At 39.2% G+C, this 26,022-nt stretch overlaps 1 protein-coding gene and 1 long non-coding RNA gene across 2 annotated transcripts in view; both read right to left on the reverse strand.

The window, feature by feature from the left end:
• The window catches only part of LOC134201545 (uncharacterized), a 358,050-nt gene that overhangs the window by 60,898 nt on the left and 271,130 nt on the right, over window positions 1–26,022 (reverse strand). The gene's annotated exons all lie outside the window — the stretch shown is intronic.
• The window catches only part of LOC101743966 (calsyntenin-1), a 186,645-nt gene continuing 162,788 nt past the window's right edge, over window positions 2,166–26,022 (reverse strand). The window contains exons 3-20 of the mRNA XM_004923444.5: window positions 24,066–24,187; window positions 21,741–21,952; window positions 21,272–21,418; window positions 19,145–19,345; window positions 18,664–18,744; window positions 17,075–17,257; window positions 16,152–16,279; window positions 15,149–15,329; window positions 14,259–14,396; window positions 12,972–13,104; window positions 11,394–11,587; window positions 10,489–10,667; window positions 9,574–9,690; window positions 7,803–7,904; window positions 7,057–7,186; window positions 6,165–6,346; window positions 5,601–5,709; window positions 2,166–5,112 (exon numbers count right to left, since the gene is read on the reverse strand). Coding sequence (XP_004923501.1) covers window positions 5,045–5,112; window positions 5,601–5,709; window positions 6,165–6,346; window positions 7,057–7,186; window positions 7,803–7,904; window positions 9,574–9,690; window positions 10,489–10,667; window positions 11,394–11,587; window positions 12,972–13,104; window positions 14,259–14,396; window positions 15,149–15,329; window positions 16,152–16,279; window positions 17,075–17,257; window positions 18,664–18,744; window positions 19,145–19,345; window positions 21,272–21,418; window positions 21,741–21,952; window positions 24,066–24,187 — 2,607 coding nt within the window. The 3' untranslated portion in view covers window positions 2,166–5,044. The remainder of the gene's footprint in view (window positions 5,113–5,600; window positions 5,710–6,164; window positions 6,347–7,056; window positions 7,187–7,802; window positions 7,905–9,573; window positions 9,691–10,488; window positions 10,668–11,393; window positions 11,588–12,971; window positions 13,105–14,258; window positions 14,397–15,148; window positions 15,330–16,151; window positions 16,280–17,074; window positions 17,258–18,663; window positions 18,745–19,144; window positions 19,346–21,271; window positions 21,419–21,740; window positions 21,953–24,065; window positions 24,188–26,022) is intronic.

Below are 26,022 nucleotides of genomic sequence, written 5' to 3' on the forward strand. Positions count from 1 at the left end.
GATATTTTTATACTACAGTATGTATGTAATTTAAACGACTTTTACGGTTTACGTTTCAAATAATTTACGGTTTACGTGGTCACGGACGCAGTTAGGTATATTTATACCTAAGTCCTTTGTTTATTCCTACAAATAAATACAATCTGTAAACCTTCTGCAAATTCTAGAAGTTCCGTTCGTTCCTATACAAGTTCCGAACAACAACATTTGGACTTCTAAGAGTTCGACGTGCAGCCTAAGACACGGATACAGTACCGCTGAATTTCACACCTGACCTGGTTTACTGATGGTAAGACCTCTTGTAAGTCCGCACGGGTAGGTACCACCACCCCGCCTATTTCTGCCGTGAAGCAGTAATAATGCGTTTCGGTTTGAAGGGTGGGGCAGCCGTTGTAACTATACTGAGATCTTAGAACTTATATCTAAAAGTGGGTGGCGCATTTACGCTGTAGATGTCTATGGGCTCCAGTAACCACTTAACACCAGATGGGCTGTGAGCTCGTCCACCAGTCTAAGCAATAAAAAAAGACCTTCTCGGTGGGTCGCGATCTGATGGTGGACCCTTTCATTCATTCGTGGAATTATTTCAGTTAATAACTTTTATGCTTTAACCTCGCGGTTGTAAACTATTGCATAGCTTTCATTACGGGGTTTGAGCGCGGCGACTGAATCAAGAAATTCCGTAACGAAAATAAAACCTAACACCCCTACTCCGCCTACCGTGTAGCTCGCGTTCAACACATTCACACGTTGCGCTTGTGTAGTATTTGTGGATAAGCGCGCAGCGTGACGTCGCACTGCATGCGCATCATGAAAAGTCTGCCCATCTCTCTCTAACTTATGAGTGTGAAGGGGACATTTTTGCTTTTGTTAATGTTTATAAATATAGCATGGTCTTATTTTGTTGTTGTTTTAATATTACATTATTATTGTCTAACTGTATAATTATAATTCCATAAGCTAAATATAAAGATTAAAAATGCAATTTACCGCGGCAGTCCCCGAGTACCACACGTGTTTTTTTTTATCACGATAACTGTAAAGTGCCAATATTTGAAAGGTCGGAAATTATTTTAGTTTATTTGACGATGCTTAACTGACAGCATCGTAAAATATCTTAATAAATATCCCAAATATCCTATATCTACGTCACATTTCTAGTCACACCATTAGTGCACCGAGATGAGGAACATACATAGATGAACTGTACTGGATAGACATATTTATCGAGCCTTCACACTCTTTTGTAGGTAAATTAAACCAGCTTTGCAATCCAAAGATTTCAAAAATAAATAAAAAAGCGCGGTAAAACGACAACCATTTTTTAATTGCAAATAGTTCCTATAGCAATGCCATCTCACGGTATAACGAGAAAGCATTTATCACAGTTCTCAGCCGTCGTGTTTTATCTTGTAGCGAATTTCAAATAGTTTCGGTAGATGTCGCTTTTTTGCGTAAACCACTAAATAAAGATCCGATTAGCGTTTCACGTCCAGACAACTTATTCTTGGTGCTAATATATAGTCGCTGCAACCTTCGTGGTTCTATTGTGATTAGCTGAGAGTATGACATATCTTTGTACAGGCCCAAAACCATCATAAACCTGACAGGAAATATGCTCTCCAAGGAATCTGTATATTTCTGCCGTGAAGCAGTAATGCGTTTCGGTTTGAAGAGTGGGGTAGCCGTTGTAACTATACTGAGACCTTAGAACTTATATCTCAAGGTGGGTGGCGCATTTACATTGTAGATGTCTATGGGCTCCAGTAACCACTTAACACCAGGTGGGCTGTGAGCTCTTCCACCCATCTAAGCAATAAAAAAATCCCGAAAGCGCATCAGTCACGTAGTACAGCGCAGATGGGCTTCTTCCTCTTCTTTGTAATTTCTGCAAAATGGATAACAAGTTCCATTTCGGATGTTGTCATGTGAAGATATTAAGCATTGATGCTTACCGATAATCAGTCTAAAGTAACCAGAGTTAAGCTCGCATTTTGTAAAGATATTAATATCGAGAGGGAGCTGAATACGATGGCCGCGATTAAGTAGTAGTAATAGAAGTAGTCAGACCACTACAATAACCGCAGTCAAAATGGTAGAAAAAGTAGGAATTCCGTGTTTTAATCTACACAACAATTTAGGGGATAAAGAAATAAAAGGCACAGTCATTTTAAACCAACTTTATTTTTAGCTAAAATATAATAATTCATACATCAAAGAAGTTCTATCGTTAATACAATAATACCATAATAATATTTCAAATAAATCATGAAATTGAAAAAAAAAAACGAAATAAAAGATAAAATAGCTACCTTACATTACTAAAAGTTTAATCAAAACTGGGTTTATACCAAACGCCTTTATTTGTGCTTGCGATTTTGAGCTATGTTCAAAATAAATCAGATCTCGGATTATTTAGCTATCAGGGGAAATGGTCAATGGACGGTTGTCAGAAAAACTTAACAAGAAAACCATAATTTCAAAGTAATCTCGAGCTTCGCTTTTTTATTAAAGAAAACACCATATTTCGTTAACATCCAAATGTACTTACACATAAAGATATAACTCACTATGGTCCGACAATATCGAATGACATATTTGACATGTGTCCAAATCTGAAAAGTCAATTGTTGGTAGAGTTAGTGGAATTAGCCGTTAGAAAGGTAAATAATTGCAAACAAACTCATTATAGTCACGAAATTAGTAACATTAGAAAGTAAAGTTTCGTTTTAAGAAAAAAATTTCGATGTAAGATTCTTTCACGAACGTTAACACTTGTCTAATATGTCAGATCGCATTGCACAGATCAAAAATGGTTTGACGAACAGAAAAAATATTTAAATTTAAAAGAAAAATTGTACATTTAGCTACAGACACACCAATGATTATGTTCACAACGATTGCTTTTAGAGTTTTACAGTCACGTGTTCTTAAAACGGTAACACTACGCTAATACATGGCCAAAACATTGATATGCAATTTGGGGTGTGATGGAGTTGAACATGAGTTTTATCGTGGATTAAAAATAAACACGGACACCTTAAGTTTTTATTACACAAAATTTATTTGGTCATTGCCAATAGGTCAGCACTAATATGTGATAATTAAATCGTGTAATGTACATGTTTTTTTACACGAAGCACTGACAGTGTTGTTGCCATGTCTCTATAAGCCTTCATTGGGGTTTTCCGGTCCACCACAAGCGATACACAGATGACAGAAGAATGAAGAGATCCCTAACTATACTTACGCCTATGCGACGCGTCTTTTCTGCCATTTCCCGTGTGTGCGTCACCGACTAACATAGCTTAGTACCTAATTGTTAGTAAAAATCCCTTAACGCATTCAAAATATATAAATAGTTATAATAGCTGCTCTTAAACCAATATCTGTATATATGTGTATAATATCATACAACTTTAGTTTTTTTTTTCAAATAACTCTGTGCCTAATATACATTTAAGCCGATCTTGTCGTCAAGCTCGAAGGTTCAAATGATTGGACATTTTTGTCGACAGACATATTTAATACTACAGGTTAGTAAGCTGTTTTGTACCAAAAATAATGCGTGTTGTACTTACTACTCATTTAAATGCGGGGTTTCAAAATGGCGAATTTAATTCAAAATGGCGTCGTTTTCTTTCGTATTAACCTACGTAAGTAGACAAAGATTAATGTGATAATGTTAAAACGCCAACATGTTTCTAAATGTGAAAATACTATGTTTTCATGTGTGAAGCATTCTCATTTAATATATATTTATAGTGTTTGATCGCTTATACTAATCTTATATACGACTCCATACGAAATTACAACGGCTACATTAATACATACATTTTTTTACTTAAGTGTATTGAAAAAGAATATATCGTGGACAAAGAACGAGCACTATAACACGTAAAGAACAACTTCCTACAAAAGCAAGCGAAGACAGAAACAAATTTACGTATAATTTGATATGATCATTTTATTGAAAACCTTACAAAGAACTACAAAACAAATGCGTTGGATCCGTGATATGTGCACGAAAAGGACATCACCATAAAATCACTTTTCAAGTCTATGAGCCTGAATAACGTTAAACAAAAAAACATGGCTTAAGTTTTTTTTTATGTGACAAAGTAATTAGTTTTTTTTAGGAATTTTATTTGTGCTTAAACATCTAATTCGTGCACATACCACAGCCTAACATACAAAGTCTTGTACACGCGTGTCTGTGCAAAAGCTTTGTTTATTACACTAATTATACGGATACATATTATTTCAAATCAATTCCGTAACTATGAATCGCTTTGATTGAATTCTATCACGTTTTAATATGGCGACATAAAAATCGTATGTCCTAATAATTTATGACAACAAGACTGGATGGAAAATGTATTCAGTTGATGTTCGTAAAACTTTAAACATTTAGATACTCGATTGAAATTTTCAGTTACGCCATCTAGTTCATCGTCATATTTTATGTATTCAATGAAATATTATACAGTTATTTTGTCTTATTATCGGAGACGACAAATCGTATCGAATAATATAAAAAAGTTTTTAGTCCGCCATATTGAAACGTTACATTAAGGGCTGGTTCACACGAATAAGATTTATCGAGCAACGAGCAACCTTATTTTTCACGAGTTGTTTTGTCAATAATAAGGCAATGAGCCTACGAATTAGAAGAGCATAATCTAGCCACTAGTTACCCACTGAGCTTCTCGCCGGATTTTCTCAGTGGCTCGCGAATCCGATCAGGTAGTAGATTCAGCGAATCACTGCCCTTTACTAGGGCAGATGTTCGCAAAATTCTCTGAGATTGAGCTCCGTGAAGCCACAAATCAAAGTAAAACCAGAATGTCCCCTGAAGGCCACTGGTAGGTAGGCAAAAAAAAAACCACTCGTGTTCGAGATGCTCGTGTAAACCAGCTCTAAAAGCGCGTAAATCGGAACGAGTCGTGAATTTAGAAGGACGGTGCACACGGGTGCCAGTGAAGGGAGACTTTAGTTTATAGGGGTGCGTTAAGTACGGCCGCGGCGTCCAGCCAAGGGCGCGTTACATCGTGCTGTTGTCCCACTCCAGCTGGCTGATGTTTCTGTATTTGTGCTGTTTGTTGGGCATCACTGGAATCATATATAAATATGTAATTGAAAACAATTCAATCATCCGGCCGCAATTTATGAATCCCTTGTGTTATCCGTACCAGAGACCGGTAAACACACTTATATCTATATTACTACGACGGTAAGAGTAACGCCGAATAGTCGAACGAATATCGAAAGATCATCTAGAACGCTCGAGAATTACAACGCCATCTATTGTCAGATGGTGGAAACACAATACTTGAAATGTGTGGAAATTCTCGATAACTCTAGGGATGTGGTATCGGCTATAAAAGCGTTGCAGAGATGGCACGCAGAAATGCAAAAAGTTAATATATATTTTTTTAATTAAGTATGTATAAAATATGACAATTATAATGAATAATGACTATTATTTTTATTATAACTAAGTATTTGTGAGCCTCAGTAACCGCTTCACGTTGAGTTAACAGTGAGACTGTCCGACAAGCAATCAAAGTCAAAGTCGCGATAAGGAAACAACAGCATACCTTCGTCGTCTTCGTCGGAGGAGTCGTGATGCTCGGAGTCCGAGTCGGAGCAGGACTCGCCGTCCGAGCTGTCCGCCGCGTTCACGTGCGTGCCGCAGGATGGGACGCTCTGGAAATTACACGTGCAACATATATAAAGAATTCTTTGGTGTTCGTCGTAGCCATAATTAAAACTAGACATGAAACCGAAATAATATAATTATCATGAAATAAATAATGGTTTAAAAACACTAACGAAATATGCTTTTATACAAAATCCAAATAAAAAATAAAAATAAATCTTAATAAATTTGAGTTAAAAATAGTGTATGAAAAAATTATTTTATTGTAAAAAAAAGCGTGGGGAGCATGGTATCAGTAGTTATAAATATTTTATGAACAGATATGAGTAGAAGGGTTATTTTGATAATATCCTGAAAAGCACCCCACGCTTTTTTTTAGAGGATGCGATTTAGAGATTGTGGGATATCGTGAGACGCGTCAACTCTGTCCCCTTCAACATGACGATCAGGACCACTCTGTCAAGAGTGACACGATTCAGAAGAACAAGTCGTTGCTAAATACCTCTTCCATGGGGTTGACGGTGATGGTGAGGGCGGAGTCGTCCCACGCCATCTCGGAGTCGACGTGTCGAGCGCGGGGCGCGGCGGGCGCGCGGGGGGAGCGTCGGGTGCGCGCCACGCCCACTCCTGCCGCCAGCACCACCACTCCCACGGCCACCACGCCGATCAGCAGAGCCACGTGGTCTGCACAGTCACAAAAAAGCGTCAGTTTCGTGCCGTTCGCTTTAAACGTAAGTAAATTAAAACCTTTATTATTTAAAACTCTTTAGTTTTTAAAAAGTTTTCTTCAGTGTCATGGACTGAAATCCTATCATACTGTAAAAAGAGAGTTATGTTTTATATATGTAGTTTATAAATACTGTTTACTGTTTAATTTTTATTATTAATTTTAAAAGAGAATTTAAATGTTCTTATCTTATTATACATATAACAGAAGAGGCAATTAAGTATGTTATTGTTCATTCACTCTGAAGTACTCGATATCATTATAGAGTGAGAGACCAATTGAGAACGGGCTTCCCTAGACATATTTTTTGACCTGGTAACTAAGACCTTTTAAGAATTTATATTCTTAATTTTATGAAAAATTATAATATGGAGTGAAATAAAATGAAGATGATTAATTTGAGACGTCAATCAACTGGGATGAAATAAAATGAAATGAGATGATATGGGATGAAATAATATTTTGCGGAGATTATCTTCGCAAAATGGTGGTCATTTACTGATCTTTTTTCAGTGGACTTTTTGGAGGATACCAAGAAGTTACGTCTATCTTTTTTCAGTGGACTTTCTGGAGGATACCAAGAAGTTACGTCTATCTATCTATATTTGATTCTTTTGGTTGACAATTTTGCCGATTACTATCCTATATAAGTGTATCAGTTACTCACTGGCGCTCTGCTCGGGGCGCAGGTCGATGAGGCGGGGCGCGGGCACGTCGGCTGCGTGCGCGTCGCGCTGTGCGTGCGCGGCGTACACGCGCGGCGCCACGGCGTGCCCGTGGGCGTGGCCGCGGTCCGGCTGCGAATCGAAATGAATTGTAAACGCGGACGTGTATGCAGTGCTTCCACTTTAATGATTTCCCTTTCCCCACGCCTCAATTCTAATTTTCCCTTTTCAGGGCTCTTTTCCCCTCAAAAATTTTTCTGCTGTAGTTTTTACTTTTGGCCCTAGTGTAGTAACTAAATTAAAAAATGTCTTTATCGATTTTAGGTTTATTTTAGGTTTTACCTATGATTTCCCGCAATTTCCCCTTTTTCTCTTCATATGAACCCTAATTTCCCCTCAAATGGGGAATTTCCCCTCATTGTGGAAGCACTGACATTGTGGTATCCAATAAGTATCACTTCCGGTTTAAGCGAGGCATAAACTGTGTCCAACGCCAATATATAAAATAACCAGTCCACTAAAAAAGCTACTTTATCGATTCTAAAGTTTAGAGTCTTGCATCAATTGTTTTAATTTAGCATATTCCGATGTTTCGATTACCTTACAGTTTTCGTGAACTCGGACGACTGCGGGTTACTTTAATTTTATCCTCCCCACATCTATTTCTAATAAGTCCAACGGCGTTAGTAAAGTATCAAATTTTCAAAGCACCTTATGATGATTTATGCGGGTAACGAACCACACGTACCACTGATTCTCTGGCGACGTCAGCCTTGTCCGCGATGCCGCTGGGTAGCTCCCGAGAGGCCACCTCGTTAGCGGCCGACATATGAGGGTGGACCACAGTTAACTGTAAATTAAATTAAAAATCCGCTGAAATCTAATAAATAAAAATAAATAAATAAATTGTGTAGTATAATGGTAATCCCTTCAAGTTGGAACTCTTGACTGCTCCAAGACAGAATTAGGTAGGATGGTGGCACCTGCCCATTCAATTAGATCAATTCTTTAGCTCTTTTACTTTAAACCCTTTGTCGGTCACCGGTGCCCTACGCGGCGCACTGAAGTAATTATATTAGGTACTAAAGCGCCTGGTTGCCTAACTTTGCCTTTGTTTATTTTTAATGTATGTCCTTACCGCGCGGACTCACAAGAGGTCCTACCACCAGTAAAAGTTCCTCCATAGACTATACCTAGTCAGGTCATAAATTCTGTCACATGTTTAATGTAAAATAATTGAAACAAGTTTATTCATTATGTTACCATTCATATACCAAAATGAACTTAACAAAACATAGATTCTTATGACACTAAAGTTTATTCAAAATGACCTCCGTGATTTTGAATACAGGCCTTCAATCTGCGCGGCCAGTCGTCTATCGCAGCACGAACGAGGTCCATGTCAATATCGGCGGCTGACTTAATCAAGGATGTCTTGAGTGACTCCAAATTGGGATGAGGCTTTGAGCACGCCTTTTCCTCCAAGTGTTGCCATATTTTGTAATCTAACGGATTCAAATCTGGACTGGAGGAGGGCCAGTCTTCGTGCCGGATGAAGTCGATTTCACGCGCCGCCAGCCAGTCTTGTGTGCTCTTCGCTCTATGAGCTGGTGCTGAATCTTGTTGGAATACCCAGTGCCTGTTATTGAACATGGTATGAGAAACAGGTTCCACAAGGTTCATCAGGACAGTATTTTGATACACAACTGCATTCGTTTTTACACCTTTCTCACAAAAATGTACCTCTGTTAAGCCCCAATAAGAAACTCCCAACCATACCATGAGCGAGGATGGAAAATGACCTCGTTGGACACGCGGAATACGGTTGCTCGCTTCTTCACTACTGTGTGCGTACACCTTATCATTTTGTTTGTTGTAGCTCTCTTCTATGGTAAAAATTTTTTCATCCGAAAAAAGAATTTCCCGACATTTTTTTCCCGCGTACCGCTTCAACAAAGCGCGGCATCTCTTCAGTCTCAGGTCCATTAGACGTGCATTCAAACGATGTCCTGTTTTTCTTCGATATGCCCGAAGCCCTAAGTCTTCATTTAACACCCTTTTCACTGTGGTTCTGCTTAACCCCATCTGCAGGGCCAACAGTTTCTGCTTACGTTTGGGATTTCTTTGAATTCGCGCCTTCACAGCTTTTATCACTGCTGGAGTCCTAACAGACCGAGGGCGACCACTTCTTGACCTGTCATCTACACTAGAGTCTTCATTGTATCGTTTGATGGTACAATAAACGAATCTTTTGGTTATATTCAAATTTTTGAGTATGTTTAAAATTTGAATTGGCGCGTAACCGCAACGATGCAACGCAATAACTGCAACACGGTCTTCTTTAAGCGTCCACTCCATATTTAAAAATGAGTAAAATTCTAAAAGTATACATTTTTATTTTCATGAACAATTCGAAATTCGAATTCAATAAACTTTTTTGTGGCCAGCATTCTAAAAGAAAAGTTCTTACTGTGTGACAATACTTATGACCTGACTAGTTATAACAATTAGACACGTACGGTTTGTACATATTCGTTGCTCGTGAATCGACCGTTGAGCTCTGAGCAGGTCAGCTTGAACACGCGGTTCAGGTAGTAGGCCGGCTTCTTGTTGCTGTACTCGATTTCGCGAAGCACCTGCGAATTGTATTAGGGTATGTTAAATACAAAGATTTCTTGGTCTTGAAAGGAAAGAACAATGGCAGGAATGTATGGGACAATTGTACCGTTATAAAGTTTCATGTTTTTTTTTCATATAGTTTTATTTATTTGATAGATAGTAAATATCATTGTCGAATATAATTTTAATTATCAGATTTGCAAACGAATATTTTAGGAACAGATATGAGTAGAAGGGTAATTTGATAATATCCTGAAAATCACCCCACGCTTTTTTACGATAAAATCATTTTATATTACAATATTTTTAATTCAAATTTATTAAAATTTATTTTCAATTTTTTAGTTGGATTTTCTATAAAAGCGAATTTGTTAGTGTTTTTAAACTAATATTTATTTACTGGGTATTTTGTATAAGCCGTGCCAATAAAGAAACGTATCTAAAATGGCGGCGGCGATCATGCGCTCTCACTCTAAACTTTGCTATCTTTAGTCTCACACACGGCGCGACTGCGAAACAAAATATCAGTTCTGACTATCTTCTCGACGCGCTCTGTTTTCTCTCAAATTCTGTTGTTATTTGTTATTATTATTATTTGTTATTAGGGCAAAAAGTAAAGTGAAGTAAATTCTCATTTGTTTTTTTTTATATTTTTTTACAATAAACAACTTTTTCTTTCTACCTTTCTTTTTATTTGCTGACCCTACCATCTGTCAGTGCAGGTACATATAGACGCCATTTTCGATTCGTTTCTTTATTGGCGCGGCTTATAACACGTTGTATATACAATATGAGGTGAAGCGTGCGCCAGTGACCTTCTGGTAGTTGTGGACGGTGTCGGCGCCGGTGAGGATGACGCCGTCCCGAGTGACGGCCGCGCGGATGTCGTACCGCAACGGCAGGTCTGCGGCCGCGCGCAGCGACAAAGCCTCGTGGTCCGGGTTCAGAGCCGGGTACACCGACACCACGCACGAGTCCAGCTTCTGATTCTCATCTAAACAACATTAATAACATTTTTAAAACGAAGTTCCTTATGGGACGATGCGGAGGGATACGCTAACCGGGGAAAAAACGTCCGTAACGTAAGATTTTTATTATTTACTAGCTGACCCGGCAGACTTCGTAGTGCCTCAATCGATAAATAAAAGACCTAAACTTATGTATAAAATAAACTTTAAACTGATTGGACTTCCACGGTGAAGGAATAACATCCTGTAATAAAAATCGAACCCGCAAAATTATAATTTGCGTAATTACTGGTGATAGAACCTACTGTGAGTCCGCGCAGGTAGGTACCACCACTCCGTCTATTTCTGCCGTGAAGCAGTAATGCGTTTCGGTTTGAAGGGTGTGGCAGCCGTTGTAACTATACTGAGACCTTTGATAGATATAGAATAGATGTGTAGATGTCTATGGACTCTGGTAACAACTTAAGACGAGGCGGGCTCGTAAGCTCGCCCACCCATCTAAGCGATAAAAAAGATTAGATTTTTTGAGCTGCCTATTTCTGCCGTGAAGCAGTAATGCGTTTCGGTTTTTAGGGTGGGGCAGCCGTTGTAACTATACTGAGACCTTGGAACTTATATCTTCAGGTGGGTGGCGCATTTACATTGCAGATGTCTATGGGCTCCAGTAACCACTTAACACCAGTAGGCTGTGAGCTCGTCCACCTAACTAAGCAATAAAAAAAATCAATAAGGAGTCGTCTAGTATAATTTACCGGCCAGTGGATGAGCGGGAGCAGCTCGGACGGAGACGCCGAGGTCCGGGAACACGGTGAGTCCTGCGCGGAAGTGTGCGTAGTCGCGCGCCACGTCCGCACTGCCGTTCAGGAGGATGCTGGGCGTCTGCGGCGCCAGCACCATGATGTAAGACTCCGCCGGGCGGGCCTTGATGATGCGCCCGTTGTCGCAGCTAAGGGTTTCGTTGTAACACATTAATTAAAAGATACGCAACTTAAAACGACCCGTGAATCTGCGTGCACTGCATTCTAGTAGTTCTAGCGGCCCGCGCGTGTGTATGCACTGCATCGTAATATCTTTTGTCCCCACTTGTATAAAAACGCGTGCTACCGCTGTATCCAGTCATTCAGAAGCCGCGTTAAACAGTCGAAGGAAAGGTCAGGTCCGTACTCTTTATGTAGGGTGCGGTGTGAGTTTGTTATTTAAAGATTATGTTGCTTAAAAATGTTTATTGTTAAAAGATTTAGTAAATCAATTGTTAATATTATGAATGCACCCAGGTGGCGCGGTTGTTGATCGTGCACTAACGATTTGTGGAAAGAAAGTTAACGGGTCACGCGAATTATGCTGACAAAGGTGTTCGGTAATATATCACCGAACACTTTAATAATTATCTATATACGAATGGTAACCATTCAAGTTAGTTATTATAACAAGTTAGTTATTATTGTTTGTTCATAACACAGGAGAAAATTCTAGCTTGGGGGCTATAAATGTAAGTTGAATCAATCGCGCAATTACTGCTTCACCCGTTGTTGTCAATTTGGTTACATATGCCCAGCTTCAAGATGCCGAAGCCTCAATTCAATATCTATTAACAGTTTTATCGACGAGTAAGTACAAACTGGTGATGCGAATGTGGCGGGCAGCCATCATAGAACACAAGATATTTGACAGATGCCTGAATCTCGCTTACAACATTTTCAAGATAAGCTTGTGTATATACAAGTTCTGAACAACAACATTCGGACCGTCGGTCTACCGAGCAATGTCAACCGCTCGATGGACATCATACCACATTCTAGTAGTTTGAGACGGGTAGGGACATATGAGGCCGTCAGCGCAAAAGTGGCCTAACTCACAATTCATATCCGTGCTTATGTATTGCAATTTATTTAAAACATAATAAATTTTGATGCAAAATCGGCCTATCTTTACTTTCATCCATAGATAATAAATAGCCTTTGTAAACACCATTTTAGCGCGTTTTTATTTTTTTGTCTACGAAGTATTGTAAAGGTAAATATATATAAATAAAAAGGTAAATATATTATAGGTGGGTGGCGCATTTACATTGTAGATGTCTATGGGCTCCAGTAACCACTAAACACCAGGTGGGCTGTGAGCTCGTCCATCCATCTAAGCAATAAAAAAAAAATTCAAGCCTCATTAGCTCCATACTAACTATGGTAATCTTAGGCCACTTTTGCGCTGACGGCCTCATATAGGGTATAGGGACCTTACTACCGAATTTTTAGTCTTGTAGAAGTCAAACTTATACGTAAGGCCCTGACATAATTGCACACAATTTCCGTACACGAGCGCGGATTACATACGTGATGGTGGTGGCCACGTGCACATTCCTCCTGCCCGGAGTGGGGAAGGCCCGCGCGTCTCCATACGCGACACGGCGCAGCAATGTCTCCACGTCCGCCACTCCGTCGCCCTCCACTGACACCGACTTCAGATCTGGAGGAAGACACAAGTCGTGCTCATGTCAACGGATATCACATGACGGACTGAGATGACACCCGTCAAGGCATAGCTAGGCTACCAGCGAATAGGTAGGGAAAATGTGACATCTTAACTCATACTACGTATTTAGAGTTGTTTTAACGCCGCACCAAATAAAAAATTCATTAGATGTTCTCTGCTGTAATTATATTTATTTTTTATTTTTTATTGCCTAGGTGTGTGGACAAACTCACAGCCCACCTGGTGTTAAGTGGTTACTGGAACCGATAGACATTTAAAACGTTCTAAGGTCTCAGTATAGTTACAACGGCTGCCCCACCCTTCAAACCGAAACGCATTACTGCTTCACGGCAGAAATAAATTAGTAATTGATGTAGAGTTAATTCTTATTAATTCCCTAGATATCCGGACGTGTTTATTCCATCGGTTACTAACAGGAGTATACCATAAGATGATAGAGCCGTACACTTTGATACATAGAATAGAAACCTGAATTGTATTAAAACACATAATTGCTATACGGCAGAAATATTTTGCGGGCTAGATCGCTATGCACCCTTATCGTAAAATTCTGGGACTCCTCAACAGAGCAAAGGCCACAACATGTATTTTTAAAAGCACAACTTTGGTCTCCAGTAAAGTACTACTCCCAACTCGGGATTAGGACTCTTAATCAATACCTCATTACATCCCATACATGAGCCATGTATATGTCGATAATTCCAACTCCACGAATCATTTGGATTATCTAACTCTATGGAATGACAACGGTTTCTCTCTGTGATTTGTGTATTTCATGGTGATTGCTCTAAAAAGTCGTCCATGATGATCTTACTAAGCATGAGATGATGGTTAAACAATAGGCAGTAGCTTGGTTGCTGGTGTTGTTGATGAGTGACAGTGTTACCAGGGCCAGATCGACTACCCTGCTGCATTAAAAGGGTGAGCTAGATGTTCGTATGCCTTTGACTGGTTTAAGCAATAATGCATTGATAGATGTGTGAGTAGTTGTTGATGTCAATGAGCATCAGTGCCTACTTACCAGGGCCAGATCGACTAACCCTGCTGCATTAAAAGGGAGAGCTTCATGTTCGTATGCCTTTGACGGGATTTAGCGATAATGTATTGATAGACTTGTGAGTAGTTACATAGGTCCGGTGCCAGACTGAGTCCCTCCCGGCAGCGAGCCAGACAGGAGAGCGCGTGTGAGGGCTGTGCGGCGCCACGCAGCACGCCCAGCCCCGCCAGCCAGCCGCGAAGGTGGTGCTTCATATCCTTCTCGGTGCCTGCACGAAACACAACAACAGTCACCCAAAAAGTGAAGTCGTCTTGGCCTAAACGATAAGACGTCCGGAGCATTCGTGTCGAGCGATGCACCTGTGTTTGAATCCCGCAGGCGGGTACAAATTTTTCTAATGAAATACGTAGTTAACAAATGTTCACGACTGACTTTCACGGTGAAGGAATAACATAGTGTAATAAAAAGTAATAAAAAGTACTATAGGCAGAAGCAGAGCAGTAAATAGGCAGAGCGGTGGTACCTACCCGTGCGGACTCACAAGAGGTCCTACCTACTTATCGAACTCACAGTCTATCTATGGTAGGAGGTTGCCAGAATCCATATCCATTGTTTTATTTATTACATTCTATAAAATAAAAAATAAAACGATGCGCGTGCAACTTGGTGCACGTGAATGAAGTGAAACTTCTTTTTTGATGTGCAGTATTGTGGTTTTATTCATTTTTCATCCTTAAATCAGATTGCTCTTGTAATAGGGAATGCTGTGTATAAAAGATGCGACATCTTCAACATTTATATGTTTTAAATTATAGATAGAAAAATAATTATATACATTTTTTTAAATACTTCACTAAAATATTGGACGCTACTGACGCTACAGGTATACTACGCGCGTGCGTTCGCGTGCCACGCATTCACTCTCACTCTGTCTCTTTCTATTCCATGGTAGCGTTAAACGTTTAACGCAAGATTGTTGGAAGTCGCATTAGAAGTTTCACTTCAACAATAGTTACGTACCTTGCCAACAAGCGCCGACGACGAGGGTGGTGTTGACACCGTGCGCGGGGTGCAGGGGCCAGTCGTCAATAACTTCGGGCCCTTTACCGTCGAGCGAGCGGTAAGGTTCGCCGTCAATAAACAAGTCCACGTTGGGGAAGCGGATGTTCAGAGCGTAGTGATGCCATTCGTTGTCGCAAACCTGGTGAAATGATCGGCGAGGGATTTATAATTGTCTTCTTCTACATTCGATTTTTTTCATCTCCTTCACTCTCTAAAATTATCGTACGATTACACAAAATTTTATCGAACGCGACTTGATTACGCGTGACGTCATTTGGGGCCAAACAAACAACAAGCTAACTTAACAGATAGTACTGATCTTAAAATGATTGATTTAGTTAGCTACTTGAAATACAAATTATTAATAATATTAAAACAGTATTTGGACATTTTAATTTAACTAAAAGTTAGCAGCGCACTTTGCTTAAAATGATATTAATATTAGTCAATATTACTATCTTGCCATGTTAAATGATTCTTTTTTATCTGTGTATGGATAAAATAAAATGTATTCTAAACTCAGTCACGCTCCACTGATACTATCGCTAGTTGTGACGAAAAATACCAATTTGTTGGAAGAACTCGCGCGCTACGTGTCGTGCTATGTGCTAGTCTGATATGCGAAGTTTCATCAGAATCTGTGCAGTAGTTTTTGAGTGAAAGAATAACAAACATCCATCCTCACAAATTTTCGCACTTATAATATAACTAGCTGTACCCGTCCGCTTCGCTGGGCATTTAAAATTAACATTATTATTTCTCACCCCCACAAAAATTCTCATCATTAATGCCCCCGCAACTGGTATAGGGAGTCCAACGCTCATATAAATATTAGCCTTTCTACATGGATACCAAGTTTCAAGTCAATCGGATGCATGGTTCAGTAGTTATAACGGAACATCCGTAAAAACGACTGTAGATTTATATATTAGTATAGATAAGGATTTAAAATTGTGCCCACCTCGGGTATCTTCCACCTCCACTCGGCAGGACGGAATATGTTGAGGTCTCCCTCGCCGAAGTCCCGGCGCAAGAGCAGGATCAAACGGCAGTTACGGACGAACAAAGCGTAGTGGTGGCGATTCATTTCTGGAAGAAAAGAATTATAATAAGAAGATTACTTACGAGCACACGGGAACGAAGGATACCCTATATATAGGTTGGTTCCACAATCTGCCTCGACGACCTGTCGGTCGGGTGCCTGGGGTGGCGCCACAAGTCTGGTTGTAGTGTTGACCGCGGGAACCCTCCTACCTTGACCGAATTCTGACCCCGGGCGGAGTTTTTTAACGTTCTCGATAGCGTTAAAGCTAACTCATACAAAACTTCATACAATTTTTTGTATGAAGTTGGAACGTTTGCTTACGTTTGCCGCTAGGGGCGCTGTTCCAACTGCATACAAAATTGAGTTAACTTTTACGGTATCGAGAACGTTAAAAAACTCGCACTAATCACACTGACGTCGGTTGAGATATTGCAAAGGGGAATGGTTTTTTTTTATTGCCCTTGCAGGCAGACGAGCATACGGCCCACCTGATGGTGAAGCAATGCTAGGGGCAGAGCCAAGTCGATGCTTAACATTAAGTACTTTCCACAAGCCTGGTTTGAAGAAGGATATATCATGTTTGGTGGGTAGGTCCCTAAAAACGTCTTTGGGACCGCGTTCTGCTCCTAACATCTACAGACCGTGAAGCACCATTCCCCGAGTGCCCCTTAGGCGCGTATGAGTTTCAGCCCTTGCCAAAAAAAAAACAGATACCACAATATGTTCCTAAAGCGAGGAAGTCGTGCTTTTGACTATATCTGAAGGTAAGTGATTCTGATACCCATTGATTCAAGTTGACCACGGCACCTTACAGATCTGGAACTACAATGTATACTGACTGTGGTCGTCGGCAAGGCACAGAACGTGTTCCTTTCTGTGCTTGTCGCCGTCAGCGGGAGGGGCGTGACGCATCCACGTCGAGATTGAGAAGCTGCTGGTCAGCGAGTGAGGCAACACCGACTCTGGAACTATGGCCGATGTTGTTTCGCCGTCGAATTCGAACATCTGCTCGCCGTCACGACCTGACGAATTAAGCAAAATCTTTGTAGCTCTCTTTACGAAAATTATGCGGACGAAGGAGTATGAAATATCCCACACTTATAGAGAATATAGAGAAGGAGCGTAGAATGTTAATATATTTTAAAAATTATTCCTTAAAAATTTATTGAATCGATAAAAATAAAAATTACACACGCTACCGTATATTTCATACACACGCATGTATACTCTTTTATATAATGTCAAAGTTTTCTTATTGTTTAAAATCTGGTCAAATTGAGAATAGATTAATAGTGTTTGTCTTTAATATTATTTGTCTAAAATGTAGTATTGGCGAAATCTGTGATTATATAGAAATATAAAACAGTCTTTGGCAATGGAAGCTTAATAAAGTTCAAACTTATAATTTCAATTAATTATAGTCTAATTTCGAGTACCGGGAGACCGCTAGTACAGTTGAATAAGCAATTTCGAAAAGGGCACATCTCTGAAAATGTAAAATGTTCAGGAAATGAAAAAAACTGATTATTTTCTAAAGCAGTGTAAAATTTAAAATATTAACTTTTGAGATATATTTTAGTTTTAATTAGCAATCGAAAATTACTGGAATTGTTATAAAACGGGTGTAGGTAAGCCTCAAAACTACATGTATATGAAAAAACGTATTTGACAAAATATGCGACATGTGCCCTTTTCGAAATTGCATATTCAGTTAAATACGGCGTTAAATCGAACGAGTGATCGGGTGGCGGTCGTAATTTACAATCCCACAGCTCTAGTATACTCAGTAAATTTTGATTTGAGACTAAATGACAGACTGTGGATAATGTCGGTAGATATACATAAATATACCGAAGCTTTAGAATTGAAGTGGCTCTTTAGAGTTCAAGTGACTTAATCCAAAATTCTTGTTTTTGGGTAAACACCAAAAGTGTATTTGAAGGATTGTAATATTTTATAATAATTTTAACGATTTTAATACTTTAAGGTATGGTCTTGATTTTAATGATTTTTGTCCTTTTATAGACTAAAAGAGACTGTTTAATTTTATAAACTGACTAGCCGCACTCGCCCCCCGCTTCGCTGGGCATTTAAAATTAACTTTATTATTTATTGTCAATATTAATTATTAGGGAGTCCAACGCCCATATAAATATAGCCTGTCCATTAAGTACATGTATTTTCTACATGGATACCAAGTTTCAAGTCAATCGGATGCATGGTTCAGTAGTTATAACGGAACATCGTAAAAATCACTGTAGATTTATATATTAGTATAGATGTTTATAAAATATTCCTACTGTTTATAAAATATTACTCTCTAATACTCACTTTCTTAAAATTCTTAATTTAGCCAATTCAATTTTAAAAGTGCGATATTGTATGTTTAATAAAATATTTAGGAACAATAAACATGTGTCAAACAAACCTGAGTCGGGCTTCAATGATTTCGCCCATTCATTACCGGCTCCAGGACTCGGTAGCAGGTCAATTGTCTTCGGGTCGAGTCCTATACGAAAATATATATTGTTTCAATAATTTTATAAGAAAATTTTATTGCTATCCTTTTCCCGGCGTGGGGGGTCGTCGCGTCCCCTCGGGGAAACCCCTCTGCCCGGGCTAAATCTCCCTGTCTATTGAGGCAGGGGTGATGAACTGCAGAATGATAAGTGGTGGGCTTGATTTTTTTATGGGTGGGACCAACTTCTTTCTTCTTTCTTCATATCTTCTCTTCTCTTCTTCTTCTGTCTTCTGTGTTCCTTCTTCTCTTCGTTATGCAGGGGCGGCCGCTTCTCTCCACTATTTTTTTTATAATTTAGTCCTAACCAACTTAATCTATCTCAGCCTAACTTACATCTAAGTGACCCTTAAGGCGTAAGTAAGGCGCCTCCTTTTCCCGTGTCTCTCACCGCATATGGTACGCTGAGAATGCAGCGAATAAGTATCCCTGTCGCAGCCGCTGCCGACGCGCGAGGCCTGCAAGGAGACCGCAGCTTGGATCCTGGTGACTCCAGGGCAACGCTCGTCTGAAGAACAGGTCTCCAGACGTGCGGCGGGGAATAAGGCCAGTGGACCTGTTCCCGGCGCGTAATCTACACGTTCCGCCACTCCTAAAACATTAAGTTTTTTTTTTAAATAATCGCAAATATTTAGTTGAAACCTAATAGATTTTTGTTGGTGGTAGGACTTCTTGTGAGTCCGCGCGGGTAGGTACCACCGCCCTGCCTATTTCTGCCGTGAAGCAGTAATGCGTTTCGGTTTGAAGGATAGGGCAGCCGTTGTAACTATACTGACACCTTAGAACTTATATCTCAAGGTGGGTGGCGCGTTTACGTTGTAGATGTCCATGGGCTCCAGTACCCACTTAACACCAGGTGGCCTGTGAGCTTGTCCAGTCAAGTAAAATGAAGGTCATATGAGTGACATGGATTTGACATTTTTATTTTAAGCTAACTTTATTTATACGCTTCCCCTACATCACGAGTCTTTTATAATGCTACCTCGTCGATATATCCTCAACTCAAAGAAGGTTAGAAAGATAGAAATATTTAAAAGTAAATTGAAAAAAGTGATGTTAAATTTTTTCGAGTTCCGTAAAGTACATCCCCCGATGTTCTGTCACTCGTCATCTCGGCTGAGGAAAAGTTTCGAGTAAATCCAACTAGAGAAGATGCCACCACAAAGCAATGCGTTGTGACTTAAAGCTGAAATAGCTGTTATCCGACACAAGATATTTTTACTAGTACTCCTGATGCTGCTCATAACTCCAAACCACTCCTAGGACCCCGCGTATTCCCGTAAATGTACCACAGCTTGGGAATCGCTTGGATATGCTACAAAAGAATCCGATTAAGAATTCCGATTTGGTTAAGTGGAGTCGAGGAGGTTTCGAGGTAAAGTCTTAGAATTTATGTATGGTACCACGGTCCTGCATATTTAAGTGACGACCCAGTCGAGCATTCTGATTTGAAGGGCGGAAGATCTAATTATTAGATTCAACCAAATTAGCCCACTAACTAACCCATAATGCGAAACATAATAACGATACAGTCACGAAGCAAAACCATTCGCACTGCAATATTAAACGAACGAAACCGCCATTAGTTTAATGTGGGTATCTTCGTTCAACCTGAAATTTCATTAGGAGCTTATAAATTACCATAAAGGCTAACTAAATACTGGCTATTTTTATCGACCATACGTAAGCCGGGAAAAGGGGAATCGTTAGACGAGGGTCGCAAGAAAACCGTTTAAATATGCAAAGCCCTTTTTATTTTAGGTCTAATTCGAAATAGAGGTGTATTTGTGTTTGCGAAATTCGGGGAGTCTTCACGATATATTTTATCGGTTAACGAAGGATATTTAAATAATTTCACTGGTATTTTTACGGGTATTGCTACGGTATTCATTCTATAAAAACACGGTGGGATTACATGGGAATGACATATCCCTGAAAAGTTTGGGATGGTATGGACATGTGATGAAACGAAGTGACAATGAGGTTTTAAGAAAGTTTTAACTATGAATGTGGAAGGCTTTTTTGCTAGCTATGCTGATAGCCTTGAGAGGCTATTTCAGCTTCGCCTTGACATGTAGGTGAGCTCACGGGGCTCAAGCCGGAAGTGTTACTAACACTGGCCCTAGCAAGAGCAGTGCGTCGCAGAATCTACCACCGAATCGGAAACGCGCCCCACTGAGAAGATCGGGCGAGAAACTCGGTGGGCTGTAACGGAATGCTTTAGAAGAAGAGGTAGACCTAAGAAAAAATGGATGGATTGCGTGAAAGACGGTATGTATAAGAGGGGAGTGAGCGAAAAAATGCTATATGATAGAGGAGTATGGAAAGAGAAAACATGTTACCCCGACCTCGGATGATTGAAAGAAGGGCAGGGGAAGGATGATGATGATGATGATGATGATGATATATCTCTGAAAGTACTCAGGTGCAGGAAATTGTTGACCCAAATAAGTCGACCTTTGGACTACATTGGAGTAGATATGCAATAACTTTATGGATTGTTGGATGGCTGACTCACCTTTCCATCCCGCTCTGCAGGGCTTGTTAACTTTGATTGTGACCATAACAGGCGTCGACTGCATCATACCGCAATCGTAGGCGACAACCGACAGGATGTGGTTGTGAGACTTCTCGTAGTCAAGTGGCTCAGTGTTCCTGATCACACCTGGGGGAATCATTAAAATTAGATTTATAATAAAGTAATTTCCAGACTTCGAGATCGACATTGCATCTTATTAGATTCATATGTTGGATATATTACAGCAGAGCTCCATAACTTTGACCGTTTGATAAATAAACATTTTTCGACTTATTACGTATTGGAATTTAATATTAATCAGAAGAACTTAAACTAACTATTGTTTCTATATAACTAATAGATGATCGAAATTAACAAATCATTGAGGGTTTGCTAGTAGGATTTTTGGTCCTTTGCACAATACCGAGTATGATTCATTAAAATGTACAGTTTTAATTAGTTTACGTACCTTCAACGTTGATAGTAAACGGTTGGCTCCTGTCCGTAAGGATCTCGTACTTGCACACGTCACCATATCGCGGAGTGCAATCCTTATCAGTGGCTTCGACGCGAAGGATCTCATCGTAAATGCGTCCCTCGTCGACGGTCTTCACGTACGCGGATTGACTGAAGACTGGAGCGTATTCGTTCACGTCTGTCACCGTTATGTGAACGGGGACACTGGAGATGTATGCATTTATTAATTACACTAGCTTTACCCGTCCGCTTTGCTGGACATTTAAAATTAACATTACTTTAAAATTAACATTATTATATCTCACCCCCACAAAGATTCTCATCATTAACGCCCCCGCAACTGGTGTAGAGAGTCCAACACTCATATAAATATAGCCTATCCATTAAGTTTAACTATTTTCTACATGGATACCAAGTTTCAAGTCAATCGGGTGCATGGTTCAGTAGTTATAACGGAACATCCGTAAAACCGCTGTAGATTTATTTATATATTAGTAGTATAGATTTTTACATTTAGCTAGCAAAACATCATTGGTTAAAGACGTCAAACGATAATATATGTATTGCGCTTTTGTGCGCAGTGAAATATATAGATTTGCATAAAGAAATATTATCAACATATCCAACTATATATCGTGTGAGGAAAGGATATTTGGATTAAGCGATATTTTTGCAACTTTACAGGGAAAGCTGGGCTTTGCAACTTTACTAACTCACTTTACATTACTTTACATCCATTTACTTACTGGTGGTAGGACCTCTTGTGAGTCCGCGCGGGTAGGTACCACCTGCCCACGTACCCTGACTATTTATGCCGTGAAGCAGTAATGCATTTCGGTTTGAAGGGTGGGGCAGCCGTTGTAACTATACTTGAGACCTTAGAACTTATATCTCAAGGTAGGTGGCACATTTACGTTGGGCTCCAGTAACTACTTAACACCAGGTGGGCTGTGAGGTCGTCACCCATCTAAGCAATAAACAAAATTTCAGTTTAACATTTTAAAAAAACATTATAACAATAAACTTCTTTAGCTCTTCGAATGGGGTAAACTTAATTGAAGTTTATTTAAAAACATCGAAATGTTGTTACAAATACCAAATAAAACCGAGCTTTAATTACAAAGATAAATGTACCGTATTAAGCGAAATATCGCTTCAACCAACCAATACCCTTTCACCGCTCGACATTATTATTGTGTATTTTATATATTTATATTATGTATAGGTATATTTTATTGCTTAGGTGGGTGGACGAGCTCACAGCCCACCTGGTGTTAACTGGTTACTGGAGCTCATAGACATCCACAACGTAAATGCGCCACCCACCTTGAGATATAAGTTCTAAGGTCTCAAGTATAGTTACAACGGCTGCCCCACCCTTTAAACCGAAACGCATTACTGCTTCACGGCAGTACTAGGCAGGGTGGTGGTACCTACCCGCGCGGACTCTCAAGAGGTCCTACCACCAGTAATATATATTCTTAATTGATGCGAAAATATCACCTAACACAAAATATCTTTTGATATTGGGATCAAAATAATTTTACATGATGAGTAAACAAACAACCACTATCAATTTGTTTCTTCCATTAACGATCTGCACGAATTTGTTTGCGAATCTGCTCCGATTGGGTTGCAATCAATTATTTTAATGGACGAGCAAATATTCTGTAGTCAATATTACGGGTAGTCAATCGTGATTTTGTCACCGTCCTCGTCGAACCCGTCGCTTTCGACGAAGGGCTCGACGAGTGAATTAACCTATAGACACAGCGCACTGAGTTTCTCGCCGGATCTTCTCAGTGGGTCGCATTTCCGATCCGGTGGTAGATTCTGCGAAGCACTGCCCTTGCTGGGGTCAGTGTTAGCATCACTCTGGTTCGAGCCCCGTGAGCTCACCTACTAGCTAAGGCAGCGGTCGGGGAACTTCTTTAATTATCACCCCAAAATATTTTTGTGTAAGTTGATATTACCCCATGGCGAGGAGCAAAAAATAACGAAATCGCTTCTTTTTAGAATCTTTCATATTATAGCCGCCATGATAATTTTGAAAAAAAAATTATTATTTTTTCGTTTCGTTTCATTTCGTTTCATCGAGTTTGAAATCACAACGATTCTAAAGAAGTTTCACTTCGATATATACTTTTTACTCACAAAGGTTTCATTTTTACCCCCCAAAATTTCATTTTAACCCATTTGGGGTAATTTACCCCGGTTCCCCGACCGCTGAGCTAAGGTTACGCTGAAATAGCCTCTCAAGGCTATCAGCTAAATTAGGAAAAAAAAAAAAAGTGATTTTATAGTATTCTGGACGTACGTGTTGGAATAGGAGCCGTCGCAACCAACTGCGGCAATATCGAATTTGTAGTTTCGTCGTTTCTCGCAGTTCAGCGGGTATCGGACACGGAGGCGGGCTTCGTTTTCGTCTATCACCATTATCTAGAACGAATAAAATAAAAATAGTACCAAAAATAAAAACTAATTTTATTTATTTACTTAAATTTTTGGAAGTGAAAACTGCTTTAGAATCGTTGTGATTTCAAATCGGATGCAACGGAAAAAACGACAGGTAAGAGACACAAATACAAAAATGTGTAGGATGAAGCCAGCAAAGAATGAGACAGAAATATACATACTATTTAATACAGCGCCATCTGTTAGATTTTTTAATACTAACGTGTGTATGAAAGCTCTTGTAGTGAATTTTAATTTAGGATTATACGTGAAATTAAAATATCAATTCACAGAGGGCGCTACCTTACAATTATTTACTAATGACAAAATTTTACATATACTTAAGACGTTTAGGATAATTGTATTTTAATTTTGGAAGGTTTCACTTCTACCACGTGTGAATTGCACACATGTAATTTTTTTTATTTTTTATTGTCCTTATATCGGGGTTTGAAAGGACGTTTGGTTAAAGCGATATTCCGCTTAATACGTGACATTTATCTTTGTTATAAAATGTGCGTTTTATTTAGTACTAGCACCAACAATTCGATGTTTTTAATTGAACTTCAATTAAGTTTACTCCATTCAAAAAGGAATGAACATGGAAAAGTTTTTTTTTGTTATGATACTTTTCCCAAATTTTCGTCTTTAATTGGCTCTCGTGTAAAGTTGCAAAAGTGCCGCTTAAACCAAATGACATTTCACCCCTCGATATGATTTCATAGTTTACGAATACATTTTAGTTTGGAAGCAGTTTTAATTATGTTTAAGACTCGCAGTGACAGTATAAAAAAACTTAAAATCAGTTTAGAAATATTGAAAGCTTTATATAGAAGTCTTTCACTGTTTTTCTAGTAAACTATGACCTGAAAACTAAAGTATAAATGGATTTAAAGTAGTAGGTACAGGTATGATTTTTTGTAAGTTCCATGTTTTCCATTTTGTTGAATCAATGCAATGAATGTATAATACCATCAGTGACATGACTACTACAAATGCTATCTTTAACTACGTTTAAAACATCTATCATAAACAATTCAGGTAAGATAATTATACAATAACAAAACCTCGAAATGGCCCGAGTATTATTGAATATTAAATGTAGCGAAACAACAAAATGTTTTACGGAGCGATCCCGGTAAAATTGATATCAACGCTATTACTTTGGGATATTTTCGGGTCATTTCGAACTAATGAAATTTCATTTAAGCGGAAATTAAGTTGCCAGGTTATTAATCGGACCACGTTTTCACTTTGTGGTACATACCTTTGTTATGTTTATTTTTTAGATTTGTTTTTAAGCTATTGCATAGATTTTATCGCGGGCCTTGAGCGCGGCTTGAGAGTGGAATCGTGAAATTCCGTAACGAAAAAAACCTTCCGCCACTCACTACGCCTACTATGTAGCTCGCGTTCAACACATTCACACGTTGCGCTTGTGTAGTGTTTAAAGTAAGAAGTCTAAACACCAATTTATGTACTATCAAAATATGTGATATAATTTCGTGGGTAACACAACAATAGGGCGATTCAGCTTTTGCGTCAAGCGCCATCTATCGGCGACAAACGGAATTGTAAAGTGGAAAATTATATTTTATTTTTGTTATATTAAATTATTATTGTCGATTTATAATTGCATAAGTTGATAATAAATGCTATGCAATAGCTTTACCGCGGCAGTCTGTTGTAATTCTGATTTTCCGCTCCAAATAATAGAGATAAGCTCTTACGTTAATTAGCTCTACAGACAACTAACCCCCCATCGAACGTAATGCAAAATCCAGAGAGCGACAAGGTCTCCCTGTACACACAAAGTTCCC

This window comes from Bombyx mori, chromosome 27 (genome assembly GCF_030269925.1).
Source record: "Bombyx mori chromosome 27, ASM3026992v2".
NCBI lineage: Eukaryota > Metazoa > Arthropoda > Insecta > Lepidoptera > Bombycidae > Bombyx > Bombyx mori.